Here is a 13,698-nt window from a genome sequence, read left to right as displayed (position 1 = left end):
AGAAACGAGGCAACGAAGGGGAGATGGCCTCGAAAAAGGATGAAGGGAACGAGAGGACGAGAAGGTGAGTGCTTCTCGAGAGAGAGGATGGTCGAGGATGAAGAGGGAAGATGGCGAAGAGAAGAGAGGATGAAGAGGAGAAGAAAAGAGTGGTGGACGAGCTGTGGGAGGAGGAGATTATATGCCCTGCTCAGTCGAGGAAGGTGAGCTCCTTCCCTCTCAACAAACCCGGCTGGACAGCGTGACGCGTCGAAGCGTGGGACGTGAGAGCGACTGCGCAGTTGAGGAAGGCACGAAGGGAAGGAGCACAGTGCACTGGCAGTCAACTGGCAGCCATCGCCGATCGGTGGTGCGCAAAACCAAGAGCAGGCGGATGATGAGAACATTAGGAGATCGGTTAGTGATTGATTATTGCAATGATTATTATTCCTACTTGTCAGAATCACTGTATCCCTTTAACACACACCCTTTCATCGACTGTCATCAATGCCATGGCCGGCAGTCGACTGAGGCTCTGCTGCAGTCATGACCAGGGGCGCTCGGAACGTGCCGAAGCATTCGAGCCCGCTCCTTCCCTCCCCTGGAGCGAAACCTCTATCTTCAACGTGCTGCCCTGCACAGATCACCCAACACATGCGCGCTCCTTCCTTAACAGATGAAGAGGCACCTCTTTGGCGCCCCAACAGATCAGACGCGTGCCACGACTGGTTTCAGCTCCGGTGCCGAATTACCCGTCCGAGGAAGGTGCCTCCCCCTCAGCTGGCTGGGTCGACCAGGCTCGCGATCGATGTTGGTGAGAGTGGACAGAGGCGGGACAGAGGTGGTGATGGCCGGGCTGGTGAGGATGCCAGAGCCTGTCTGTGATTGATGATTCTCCGCGTGAGGTCGAGTTGTGATGGAGTCAAGATCTTGATCACTGTATTAACTGTCTCCAACGAATTATACAAGATCGTCCGTGTAGGGAGGCGGCGCCGATGAATCAGTATCCTCGCGCCTCACGGGACCGTTATCAGCAGGTCTCCTGTCCTCATCCTCAATTCGTGCAGCCCACATAGCAGCTCCAGACGTAGTCGTCAAGAGGAAGAAAAGCGACAAGATGGGGATCAACTCGAGAATCATGGCCACGGTGCCGAACCAGATGTACTCCCAAGCGCGTTCCCTCAGCGCTTTCTTCTGCTCCACCTTGGAGTAGCCCTTGATCTGGAACCAGCGGTAGTGGGCGAGCTTGCCCAGTCTTGTGCCTGTGATGATGATAAAGGCAGGAGTGCCGACAAAGGGGACGAGGTTGAGAGGTAGGAAGACGATGAGCTCGACGATTTGGATGATGCTCCATGGCGTGTAGATGGCGGGACTTGTGGGTTTTCCGAGCATTCTGACTGCGGTGGGCGCATCCACGAAGAGTATTCGCTGGGGTGCGACAAGATCCTTGTACGACAGCTTGATGAGAGTCGCCTGGGGCATGTTAGAATGGGCAAGCAATAGAGATTGGAAAGTACTCACATCAAATACATCAACTCGGCATTCATCCACAAAGAAGCCCTCGAAGAGACCCTGAATGATGATCAAACCCTCGCCCAGAACCAGTACGACAGCGTTGATCCATGCTCCCCAGCCATGGAAGATGGCCAAGAAAGCATACTGCGGCAAAAAGGTAAAAGTGAAGAGAAGGAGGTACACCAGGAACGAAATTATCGACAATGGAAATATTCTGCCGACAAGGAGCGGCCAGAACTCCTGGTTGCGACCAAAGAACCAGATGCCACGAAGAGGGTAAGACGCGGCAACACCGGCTCGCTTGAGATAGGACAAAGGTCGGTGCACCGGACGAGACAGAGCCTCTATCCGAGCCGAGTAAAGGCTCTCAGAGGAGCCGTTGGGAGGCATTTTGGGTTCACCTAGTCGCTACGCTGAAAAGGGCACTACTGATGAAGGCATCACCAGCTGGGCTTACTGACGCCGCGAGTCTGACAGTTGTTGTTGATGAATGACGTAACTGGGCGGAAAATTTGCCTGGCCGATCCGACGGCACGTGTGTGCGTGTGACTGAGCACTTTCGTGTGCGTTTCCGAGTCCGGCCGTGGAAGAGGGAAAAGAAGTTGACAAAGTTCGTCATCTCGCTAATAAACAAAAAGAAACTAATCATTGCATTAGAAACGCCAAAAAGAAAAAGAAAAGAGCCAAATGTTCTCAATCATTTATAGGAAAAGCCCGATGCGGGGGTCGAACCCGCAACCTTGAGATCGCGTACTCAATACCACTTTGTGGTAGTCTAAGAGTCTCACGCTCTACCGATTGAGCTAACCGGGCGTGGCTCTGATTGGTGGCTTCCGAAGTCGCAGAACGCCTACTGGAGCCCGGGGAGTGACAGTCGCTGTGGTTGGTGATGGTGAAGTCTCAAGCTGGGGATGTTGCCCTTTCGCAAGGATGCTACAGATAGAACTATATCTACTGGTTCTCATTCGTTCTCAAAGTTCCAACCGGCTCGTCGATGCCGATATCTGCGGGGTTGCGTGGTGTACGCCCTTGGGATGTCAAGAGTGACGGAATGGCTCAGGAGATCTCCCTGGCCTTTATCAACTCGGACGACTCCTCATTTTACAAACTCGCTACCTCCACCAGTTTCTACAGTTTTCCTGAGATCAAGAATTAGCCAAAGTAAGGATATCACCGCCAAGAGACCTTGGCTCGAATACTAACGGATCCAGCACACCATGAATGTCTCTTGCCAGTGCGGCTCTATCCAAATGACGGCTTCGCGCCCCGAGCCCATCGACGTCTACTGCTGCCACTGCCTCGAGTGTCAGAAGCAGTCCGCTTCAGCCTTTGGCACATCGGCCATTTTCCCCGCTGATGGCATGTGGCCGCTCCCCGACGAGGTCCGGTCCCGCCTCGGCCTCTGGACACGTCCCGCCGATTCGGGCAACACGGTCGAGTGTTACTTTTGCAAGACTTGCGGTGTGAGGGTTATCCATCGGAGCATCTTGCCTGATGGTAACCCCAAGCCCACGCTGAGTGTCAAGGGTGGATTGGTGGAGGGGTTGAAGTGGGTTGCACCGAAACATATTTTTACTCGGACTGCTCGAGTGCCTTTTCCTGAGGGAAGCGATCCTGGGTCTCCAACGTCTCACCCAGGTATGAAGAAGGATTAGATGTTGGTTGGGGCAGGTTTTTGTATAGGAGCGTGTTAGTGGAGTTGACTGAGCGTGACAATGAGTAACTACAATGTTCGTGTGGTCTTCAAGCCGAAATCTCGTCAAGATTGAATCAAGATCTATCTCTCTTCAATGATCCTCCAAGATAAGATATGCGAATCTAAATACCAGGGAACAAACAAGACCCTTGCTGACGGCCCGTGGTGGAGCCATCGGGATTGCGGCGCCTGTCGGAGCTATGACAGCGCCATAAAGCCGATCCCGTGGGGCCATTTCCGACCGAAATCCAGCATCGCCGCTCCGGGCCCACAGCCGCGGTGACGATGCCCTCAGGTTGTGCTATTGTTAGGCAGGATAATAGAATGCCTTCATTAAAAGCTCAGCCTCATGGTCGATCTCGAGATTGGCATATAAGGAGTTTGCAGCCGCCTCGTTGAATTGAACTAGAATCACACAACCAAACAGCTTCCCTACCACTCAATCCCATTCAACCAGACTCAACCTTCAATCAACTACCTATTTCATCACGATTCAAGCATACTCACCAATCTTCAACACATCCAATTGCCAAAATGTCTGTCCGGTCGCAAATGTTCCCCCCTTCTCCCACATTCACCGAGACTTCACTCCCGTCGCTCTCCTCCAGGGTCTACATCGTCACAGGCGCGACATCCGGTGTCGGCCTTGAGTTGGCCAAGATTCTCTACTCGAGCTCCGCGACTGTCTATATCGCTGCACGAACTTCTTCCAGAATCACATCAGCCATCCAATCAATCCAGTCAGAATTTCCCGACTCGATCGGTCGCCTAGAGTCGCTATCCGTCGATCTATCCGACCTCAAGACCATCGGGCCCGCGGCATCAGAGTTTCTAGGCAAAGAGTCTAGACTTGATGGTTTGGTTCTCAACGCGGGTGTCATGACACCTCCTGAGGGTAGCAAGACACAGAATGGACATGAACTGCAGATGGGAACCAACTGCCTAGGCGGCTATCTTCTCATGCGATCGCTCGAGGACATGCTAGTGAGCACCGCCAAGATTGCGCACAAAGGAACGGTTCGAGTCGTTTGGCTTGCTAGCACGCTCCAGATTGGTACGCCGAAGGGTGGCATCATCTGGGATGAGAGCAACACCGCGCCCAAGGTTGTGAGCAACCAGATGGAGAATTACATGATGAGCAAGGTCGGCAATGTGTTTCTGGCACATGAGACAGCCGGGAGACTTGGAAGAGAGGGAGTTGTGTCCGTGGTAAGTTTGTCTTGGTTCTATGATGATGCAAATGACTGACAGTAGGCAGTCGGTCAACCCAGGGTTTATGAAGACGGAACTCCAGCGTCATATGCCAGGACCAGTCTCGTTCATGATGGTAAGCATTTTGCCTATTTACACGGGAACTATCTAACAGTTAATAGGGCCTCGTTTTCAAGGGCGCCAAATTCGGAGCGTACAGCGAATTGTTTGGGCTTTTGTCGCCTGACGTCACCAGCGACAGGAACGGGGCGTTCATCGTGCCCTGGGGACGATTCGGATGTCTTCCCGAGGATATCAAGCAGGCTGTCAAGAGCAAGGAGCAGGGTGGAACGGGAACTTCTGAGATGTTTGTGGAGTGGTGCGAGAGGGAGACTCGGGGTTTCAGGTCGTAAGTGGTATTGTTTGTGAAATTGTAGCGAATCTCATCCAGGTATCATTAAGGTATCATAATCTAATTCTCAACGCCGTCCGATGAAAAACCATGGTTCAATCCTTTCGTGCAATCTGTGTAATCTCCATATCCACCACGACCGGGCGATGATCTGAGATGAAGATGCCGTCATCATATCTCGTGTTGAGGACAGCAAACGACTTGAAGCTGATGTCCATCGGATCCCTCACAAACATGTGGTCGAGCTCCATATCATCCGACCCATCGATAGTAAAGCCGGTGTACGTCTTTTGATGGCCAAAGCGCTTGTTAGACGGCACCTCGTACTTGAGGTCGTACAGCTGGGTGGCCAAGAGACTGTAGGCTGGGCTCTCGGGTGTGGCGTTGAGATCGCCAGCGATGAAGACGGGAAGACTCTCGCGCTTGTGCGAGGACCAGCGGTCGGCCAGGTCGACGATCATTGCTGCTGCATGCTCTTGGGACTTTTTGCCCTCCCAGTCGAAATGAGTGCACATGTAGACGACGCGAGCGCCCGTGTGAATGTGGCGGAAGCGACCGACAGTAACGACGCGGGGAAGCTCAGCATCCCATCCTATTGAGCCGGCCTTGTCGGGTGTCCTGCTGAGCCAATATGTCTTTGTCTGCTCCAGGTTCCAAACAGACCGACGATAAAAGATGGGCGACAGCTCGCCCTTTTTGACGCCATCCCTGCGACCGCCGCCTATCAAGGCCCAGTCATCGCCAAAATCGTCCATAAGATCCATGGCCTGAGGGTATGTCACCTCCTGCATGCAAACTAGAGAGTCTGGCCGTCCGGCGAGTTCGTAGTTGAGCTGGGCCGCCATAAGCGGTCTGCGAATGGGCCACAGCTCCTCTCCATCTTCAGCCTTGCTGGGCTTGACGTTGTATCGGATGTTGTAAGTCATGAGGCGCAGATTAGTGGTGCGCTGGTAGGGAACAGCGGTGACGCTGGCAGCAGCGCCGACGAGGAGCCAGAGGAGCTTCATGGTGATGATTGTTGTGTGGTGTGAGCGATGGTGATGATGTGCCTTTGTGTGTTGGCGCAGGCAGCGTTATATAGACACGGTCGCGATGACAGTCATGATCGCTGCTTTGATGCTGCACAGAGAAAGGTTATTATTTTGCGACGGGGTTACGTCTGCATTTACGTTAATTACGCCTGCATCACCGTTGGCTCAAGGTTCCATCAGATCAGATGGTGGGACGAAAGGAATCGCCCCCCCAACACAAGGTTCCGGCCAATTACACAGCGACCTCAAACTGAAGCCTTGAGCTGCTTCTTCTGCTTGACCTGGTCCTCGGCACGTGCTAACGAAACATGGCCTGGGTCAAATGCTGCCGCAATGGCTGCCCTATTCGGGTCTAGATGGCTTCTTAGAGTCCAGACTCTTGGGCCAGTGTTTGGGTGTGCGTCGCCAGACACGTGTGAGGCTTGACGGCGTCTACGTAATGCACCACGAGTCCATCGGATGAAGCCTTTGATGCATTCATTACGGTTTTCGCGATGCCGAATTCCAGGCTGACGTGCATACTTTATATGTATTTATCCATCCCTCGCAAAACCAATGTCCATCTACCGCAACACTTCTTCTCGAAGCAGCGGCAATACAATAACCAACGTCAAGACTATGCACATAGATTAAATCGGCTTGATTGGTCCATTCCCGAGTTGAAACCGCCAAGAAATCACGGCACGGGCATCTTCCTCTCAACTAGCACAGACTATGAGGCACAGAGACACCAACCATCAGGTCGTCGCTCACAACAAATCGCTCATCCCGTAACCCAAGAGGCGGAGTCTTTAGAAACTACTCAGAATGAAGCGAAAGGCGATGTTTAACGTTAAAGAAGCGGATCAGACAAACTTTCAGGACCTACTTCCAAGCCGCTCAAACATATTGTTTTGTATGAGGTCTACTAAAATAAACAACCACAGCGACAACCACAATGAAGAAAATATGCGAAAACCTAATAACTCGCATGCAAACGGTAAATTTGACGATGGCAAGGTTCCACATATGCACAAGGAAATCATCTCAAACTCTATCTACACAAGCTCAGTGCAGTTATCCGCCCTGCCTAGCAACGAATGTCAAGGTACAATCGGGGTTATGCATTGACTACACGTTCCTCAGAAGGCAGATAATGTAGATGTGTTCCAAAAACGGGCTCGTTTTATGGACAAGGCCGATCAAACTCTATCTCGGATGGGAGATGTACGCATCTCAGCGACAAGTCCATCATGACTTGCGCCATGCCCAAGGCAGGCAATAAACCGCAAGAAATGAGCACATGACCTCTTCTTCACGCAGCAAATGACATGCTCCAAATGCTTATCCCAAACTCCAAGTGTAGACCGTTCTAGAGTCTATATCGCTTCCACAATATCGCCGCAACACCACGCCAAGAATACAACATTGTCACGACGGCCCGCGTCGCCGACACTCCCACCTCGGAACCGTCCATGTGGTAGCACTGCTGGGACATAAAACCAACCTTAAGCCCCCCTCATCAAAGCCCATCTGATCCAGTCCCTCCAGTTCCGTCTACGGAGGCTGCGTCTCCGGCCTTCGAAATCTTGATAAGTGCCTTCGCCGCCGAGATTGAGCGCTACTCAAAATCACCAAGACACTTGGCAATTCAGGTGAGGTAACAGTCTTGTTCATTTACTATGCCGGAAACAGGATTGTTTGCAAGGCACATTGGTGTTTGTGTGAGTCTCGTCATCGGCATTTCCAAAATGAGGCGTCCAGTCGGAGCACTGCTACCCTTTTGACAACACCCGTCCAGAGGTGGCTGTGAATACTAACGGCTTGGCATCGTTCTCTCCAAAATGCCAAGTTTACGGGACACTAGATTCGGCCCAGATCAGGGCTCCCACCCGCTTCGAGTTCAGCCTCAACGGCGAACCCTCCGGAAATCCGCCCCCAACCATCAACTTCAAACCATGAGCCAAACCATCGTCCACGGATTCATTTCAACTCCAATCACCGATGCATGAACACCTCCTTCCGTAACGAGGACGGGTCCTTCTGCGAGTACCACGTTACGCTGCAGTCAAACTTCCCCTCGGCGACAGCCCTGCAAGGCAAAGGTGACCCCCAAAGCCAAGTCGTGCGAGACGTCGATCTCGCCAGCTCTAGACCCCACGGTCAGGGACCCCGCCCGGGAAGGATCTTCGGGGGACGGTCCGGGCATGTTGGCTTCACATGGTTGCGGGTGGGACTGACCGCAGATGGGGTGCATCAGATGTTGTAGGTGCCATAACCAAGAGTTCTCAAGGTTCATTTTGTTCAAGCGGTGGAAGACCTTGCAAATGCGTCTACCTGGAGAGTCACGTACGATTGAATACGGTTAATTTGGTGATGATATTTGCGAGTTCTTGGCCATATTTGCCAAACGAGTTTCTGGGGTAGAATCTAGAGTAGAGTGTATATACAGGATAATCACAGAAACAGGTGTGAAAAGTCAACGGCCGTCAAGCATTAACAAACTATGTGTCCAAGTAGGGCAAGATAAGGAACCAGATGATTCGGGGTATGAAGTTGAGGTGTGGGTGTAAGGCAAGGGGGTGTGGTGTGTATGACTTTTTTGCGGATTGTTATATTTTTGAGTATAGATGAACCTTGGATGGACTACCAAGTGCAGGCCTCCTCGATATATCGGACCACGGTTCCATGACGAGCCAGAGCGGCGCAGGTATATCGGACATCGTCAACCATGGCCAGCGGCCCACAGGCCACGACAGTGGTTCCGCCGACAGCATGCTCCAGCTCCTCCTCGAGGATCTGTCTCACATTCATGCGCGAACCAACAGTGATGTGAGGCTCGATGTGGCCCCATTTCGTATCCGTCACCTCTCCCACGCCCATCATCATGCTCTGGATCGAGTCCACCAGCCCGCGGCCCCGGATGCCCCAGTACAGCTTAGTCGTGCCCATGGGAGCGTACAAGGAGAGGGAGCTGTTGAGGGCCGGGAGAACGGCTGTGACACCGACACCACCGGCGATGCAAAGGATGTTGGGGTACTCGGGTGTGGGAGCAAAGTGACCGTCGTTGCCCTGAAGGTATGTCTTGCCCTCGTGGCCGTAGGTGCCCTCGATCAGAACAGGGATGCCAGCCTCGACACCGCACTTCTTTGCCAGCAGCTTGGTGAGGCCAGAGTGAGGTCGCACAAAGAAGGTGATGCCATGCTGACCGTTTCGGGTGGCAATGGTACGGGTCCTCTGGACAATGCCAGCCTCCTTGGCAGCGGCGTCAGTGACGGACGTGGGAGACGACAGGGAGGGACCCTCGCTGTCAGAGTGGGAGGTGGAGTGCGGGTCTTTCCGAGGATGGCCAGGGTTGCAGCCGACGACGGAGAAGGGATGGTTCTCCCACATGCGCCAGGAGACAGTAGGGAAGTAGGCGTAGCAGTATCCGTGGCAGTCAACGCCAGGGACGTCGACGCGGATGTACTCGTCGTCAATGCGGGTGACGTAGGCCCTCTTGATTCCGTGCTTGCTAACACGGACGATGCGGAGGAAACGATCAAAACTCCAGATTGAGATGGCAATGTACAGCCAGATGTCGAAGCCGCCAGTTCCCTCGTACAGCTTCCAGATGTGGTACCACGAACCAACAATGGCCATGATGGCGAGGAAGATGTGCCCAATCAGGAACACCTCATATGCGATCTTCCGGAAGTGGTAGACGGACAGGGGGATGAGCAGACTGAAGGACAGGGTGCCGATGATGCCCCAGTACCAGTACGGCTGTTTGGACGCCAGGGCATGGTTGTGGGCCTCGACCATGATGCGCAGCCACAGGAGGGAGTGCAGACAGACCTGGAGCGTGCAGATGGTGGCAACCCAGCGGTGGAGGAGGAGAAAGGTCGAGTGAGACCAGTTGGTCATCCACAGAAGAAGGCTGTTTCGGCCGCCATACAGGATAACAAGGGGGATGTTGGCAAAGGCGATGGCACCAGCTCGGTTACCCATGTGCCTCATGAGCTCATATCTACGGTCAGGGAAGAGGGCGTTGGGAGAGTAGCGGGGGAAGCCAGCAAAGCAAGCGGCGAGGTTGATGCCGATGAGATACGTGATGAAGATCATCTGCCCGCGGGTGGGGATGAAGCCGAGGCCCAGGACTGGCACGCTGTGCTTGCGTCCCCAGGCCGGCGGGTCGATAAAGAATGCGTAGAAGCGGCTTCGAAGCTTCGCCGGGAAGGGGAGCAGACGGAGGAGAGAGAAGCCGACGGGCATGACGACTCCAGAGAGGAAGACGAGGAGACTAGAGTGTACAAGTCAGATATCACCGTCGTATTATGGACAAGGGGGGAGTTTAGCTTACCTGTACGTGGACTCGTTCTTGCCAACGGCCCTGTAACCCTTGACACCGTTCATGTTGGCTTCATACTCCTCGGGGCTAATCGAGATGGTGCGGTTAAAGACAGTCTCGATGGTTGCGTTCATCGGCTTCGGGGGCTTCTTGGGGTCGACGAGCTTGAGGGCCTCGGAGTATGAGTACCGCAGCACGACTCCGGGCTCGTTCTGCCCGTAGATCATGTCCGTCTCCCAGAACTTGAGGATCTTGTAGCCCTTGATGGTCTTGGGGCAGTACGAGTTGATGCACCAGGCAAAGGACGTCAGGTAAGAAGTGTCGTTGGCCATGCAGGCAGCAGAGGGATACTGCTCTGCCTTTTCCTCGGGCGTCATGCCCGCGTACTCGGGGCAGTCGAGGTTTGAAGGCATGGCGTAGCGGCATCCCCAGCCGCAGGGGAGACTGAACGACTCCCTGCCATAACCGTCGAGGAGTTCAGTTGCGGAGACGGCTGGCAGAAGCAGCGCCGCCGCCGCGAGTGTATTGGAAAGCAACATGGTGGGTTGTGCTTCAGACAAGTTCCCTTATGTGAGGACACTGGGATCAGGGGAGTTTTGAAGTGATACACAAGGGGAAGCAAGAAACTCTAAACCGTAGAGGTTGTTGGTTCTGCTTCTCTGTGTGATATAAAGTATAAAGGAAGAGTAGAAAGAATGGAGAAGGAGGAAGAAGAAGGTTGATGATGTCGATGTCTCCTGAAGGGATCCCAACAAGAGGAAGACGACTAGTCTTTATACCAAGAGATGTGGACAAATGCCTCGATCCTGAGCGGTCGGAAGAAAGTCGAGAAAGAGAGGTAGCATCCACCCATCCCTCGATCCATCCCAAGAGCCATCTTGGTCCAGTTCACTTCTCCCCTCTTTTTTTCCCTTCCGCACTATTTGGGGGGGCGTGGGTTGCTCCGTTCTTCCTCTCTACCCCCGCCCAGGTCCGATCGTCAAAAAGGGAACCATCTATAATGGGTCGAAGGTTAATGGTCCTTTCCATCTTTTCTGCGTGGGACGGTTTACCAGGTCTTGACGTATGGAGGGGGTCTCCCCCATCCCGCAGCAGGAAGGGCGGTCATCAGGGCTAGACACGAACGACTCCATTTGTAAATGTCCGGGCATGATATCCTCGCCACTGGGAGGTAAATGAGTCCATCAGATTAGTTTTTCCCTGTCTCGTTTTCCTCCAATGCCTGCTCGAGCAAATACATCCCATACCTTTTTACTATTGCCTTGTTTGGGGCCATGCTGCTTCAACCAGCGGGATCCCTACCATGTGAGCCATAAACTTGAACCCAATATGCAAAAAAGAATGAACACTGCACGGTTCTCTCCCACGCTCGATCCACAAGACGCCTTGTCCTGTCGTGTTCCCGAGTTCCGTCTTGAGTTCCGCACGCCGTGGCCTCAACCCACAACACAACACCAACACACGGTGAACTGTGTGCCCTGCTCGCCCAGGGTGGGAAGGGAAGTTTCTTTTCAGCTTTAACCTTAGATTGCCAGATCCATGTAGTAACAGAGCCCCCGGTGCCGGCGGGGTCCCACACTGTTCTCTTCAGGGGGCGTGTGTATGTCTCGTCTGTCCGTCTATCTTACTGAAGAGCATCGACCGTTCCGACACTTGAGGATCAGCCACAGACCGGCAACTCGGCTTCGTCCCTGCGGAGGACTGGGTCCCTTTTTTCAGCCTCGTCTAGGTTACTACTGCTTTTGCCAAGACGGGTTATCAGATGGAGACTTGTGCGTCCCCATTCTCAAACGCATCCCGCAAACGCCGAGAAATCAACGGTCGATGAAAGTCTCTTTTTTGCCCAGGGTCCAGCCCGGCACTGACACCCTCGTCGTCAAACTCCACCGGCAGGCACTCTCGATTGTCTTCCCGAAGCGTACATCTCGTAGTCGCAGCAGGGTTCCAGGAAGTCAATGGGGGAGGGCCACTATAGAGTCAAAGTTCCTAACCTCTGCAATGACTGACAACAGGTCGCACGACACGCGACAAAGAGTCGACGATCCTGCGCACCACCCGCCGGCGCCGCCGTTCGACCTGGCCCCACTGCGTTTACTCTGTCCCATGGCCGTGCCCGTGGGAGGATGGTAGTAGCAGCAGTAGTAGTATGTGAGAGTAGTAATAGTAGCACTGGTGGTAGTCACTGTAGCAGCGGGGACCAGACCAGACCTCTCTCAGCTGGAGACTTACAGCCTCTCTACCTGGCCTTGCCGTCTTCAACCTATGACGGAAGCCAACCGATGGTGCCCCGATGACCGCCGTGGATCGTCTGTCAAGCCACAATGGGGACCCTTGATGTCAATGCCATAGGCTGTACCCCCAAGACGATGCCTTTCCTCTTTCGGTGTATTCGTAGAACTGCTGTGGCGCTGGCTATTGATGAGATGACATTCTGCCCATCATTACCTCGTTGAGATGGTTAAAAGTAATACTTCGATCTCAGGTCCCTGGAACCCCCAAGTTAAAAAGAACCAATTTGCAAAGAGATACCCACACGATCGGGTCAACCAACAAGTTCTCCGACTCCGGCCAGCTGGGAAACTACTTTAACGCCGTTGGTAGTTAGCATCTTGAAGATCGACTTTCTTCCCTTGGACCAGGAGATGGTCATACACACACACCCCCCCCCCCCCCCATCTTTTGTTGGTTTTTGCTTTCATTCTGCCCTCGGCAATCCTCCGCCATTTTTTTCTCCGTGGGAGATTCGTCTCCTACTAGGCCCCTTGAGGCCCATCTCCCGCTCCTTGTAGAACAGAGGGAAAAAAGTGATCAGATCCGACCTTTCTCAGCCCACCTATACCATAACGGGGAGAAGAATGGAAGGGGGGTGTGTGCCACGATCTTTCAACAAGGTTCATGAAACGGCTCCGCAAGAAGGGAAGAGGGAAAAAAATGTCGTCTCATTTTCTGTGAGTTTGACCAGGTCCAGGCCTTCAAGTCTAGGACCGTGGAACCTTTGAGTAGCATTCGCGTGGTTTCCGAATCTGGATTGATAAGATAAAAAAAAGAGAGGAGCCACATGTGAAATATGCGCAAATGTCGTATTTTTTTTGTTCCTTGTGAGAGGGAAAAAGTGTGCCACACTGATCGATAAGATGTTGATCGATAAGATGCGACATGATTGATAAGATGTCCTCAACACCACATGGTAAGGGTAGATCGGCAAGTCTAGCGACTTTCTAGTCTCTTTTTTTTCTTACCTGGTCCCTTATCCCCGACATGGTTTAACCATAGTTTTAACTCTGTAGTGAATTGCATCTGTCAAAGCACTAGATCAATAGCTCAGTTCAACACCCATCATCCCACGTTCTGCTCGTGTGTGCATGTCTTGTTATTTGCTCCGATGAACGGACTCCCTTCAAAATGCTCAACCGAGTTCAAGCCCGACAGCTGCCTGCCTTACCCGAGGAACAAATTCATCCAAGACCTTCTGACAGGGAAATACCAGCATCATCAAGACCCCACGCGTGGCACATCTAGTCGGGATGATCTTAATCCAGATTATCCTAGTATGTGTAATCTAGCT

General features: G+C 53.0%; 5 protein-coding genes across 5 annotated transcripts; 2 read left to right on the top strand and 3 right to left on the bottom strand.

Annotated features, from left to right (window-relative positions):
* Window positions 1-939: 939 nt before the first annotated feature.
* On the bottom strand, window positions 940-1,884 carry MRS44_002382 (uncharacterized protein; the record flags this gene model as incomplete). The annotated part of the gene is made up of 2 exons (XM_046284851.2): window positions 940-1,452; window positions 1,501-1,884. The coding sequence occupies 2 exons, from the start codon at window positions 1,882-1,884 to the stop codon at window positions 940-942; spliced, it is 897 nt and encodes a 298-aa protein (XP_046126957.1).
* Window positions 1,885-2,711: 827 nt separating this feature from the next.
* MRS44_002381 (uncharacterized protein) lies at window positions 2,712-3,149 on the top strand (the record flags this gene model as incomplete). Its single annotated transcript, XM_046277491.2, has 1 exon — window positions 2,712-3,149. One exon carries the CDS (start codon window positions 2,712-2,714, stop codon window positions 3,147-3,149), a length of 438 nt encoding a protein of 145 aa, XP_046126956.2.
* Window positions 3,150-3,724: 575 nt separating this feature from the next.
* Window positions 3,725-4,842, top strand: MRS44_002380 (uncharacterized protein; the record flags this gene model as incomplete). Its single annotated transcript, XM_065622801.1, has 4 exons — window positions 3,725-4,399; window positions 4,449-4,517; window positions 4,564-4,790; window positions 4,833-4,842. 4 exons carry the CDS (start codon window positions 3,725-3,727, stop codon window positions 4,840-4,842), a joined length of 981 nt encoding a protein of 326 aa, XP_065478873.1.
* A 46-nt stretch (window positions 4,843-4,888) lies between these two features.
* MRS44_002379 (uncharacterized protein) lies at window positions 4,889-5,800 on the bottom strand (the record flags this gene model as incomplete). The annotated part of the gene is made up of 1 exon (XM_046284850.2): window positions 4,889-5,800. One exon carries the CDS (start codon window positions 5,798-5,800, stop codon window positions 4,889-4,891), a length of 912 nt encoding a protein of 303 aa, XP_046126954.2.
* A 2,649-nt stretch (window positions 5,801-8,449) lies between these two features.
* On the bottom strand, window positions 8,450-10,672 carry MRS44_002378 (uncharacterized protein; the record flags this gene model as incomplete). Its single annotated transcript, XM_046282544.2, has 2 exons — window positions 8,450-10,085; window positions 10,146-10,672. 2 exons carry the CDS (start codon window positions 10,670-10,672, stop codon window positions 8,450-8,452), a joined length of 2,163 nt encoding a protein of 720 aa, XP_046126952.2.
* Window positions 10,673-13,698: the final 3,026 nt, after the last annotated feature.

Source organism: Fusarium solani (assembly GCF_023522795.1).
Source record: "Fusarium solani strain SB1 chromosome Unknown bctg00000001, whole genome shotgun sequence".
Classification (NCBI taxonomy): domain Eukaryota; kingdom Fungi; phylum Ascomycota; class Sordariomycetes; order Hypocreales; family Nectriaceae; genus Fusarium; species Fusarium solani.
The sequence above is the reverse complement of the archived record's forward strand: the minus strand, read 5'-3'. Positions and strand labels throughout refer to the sequence as shown.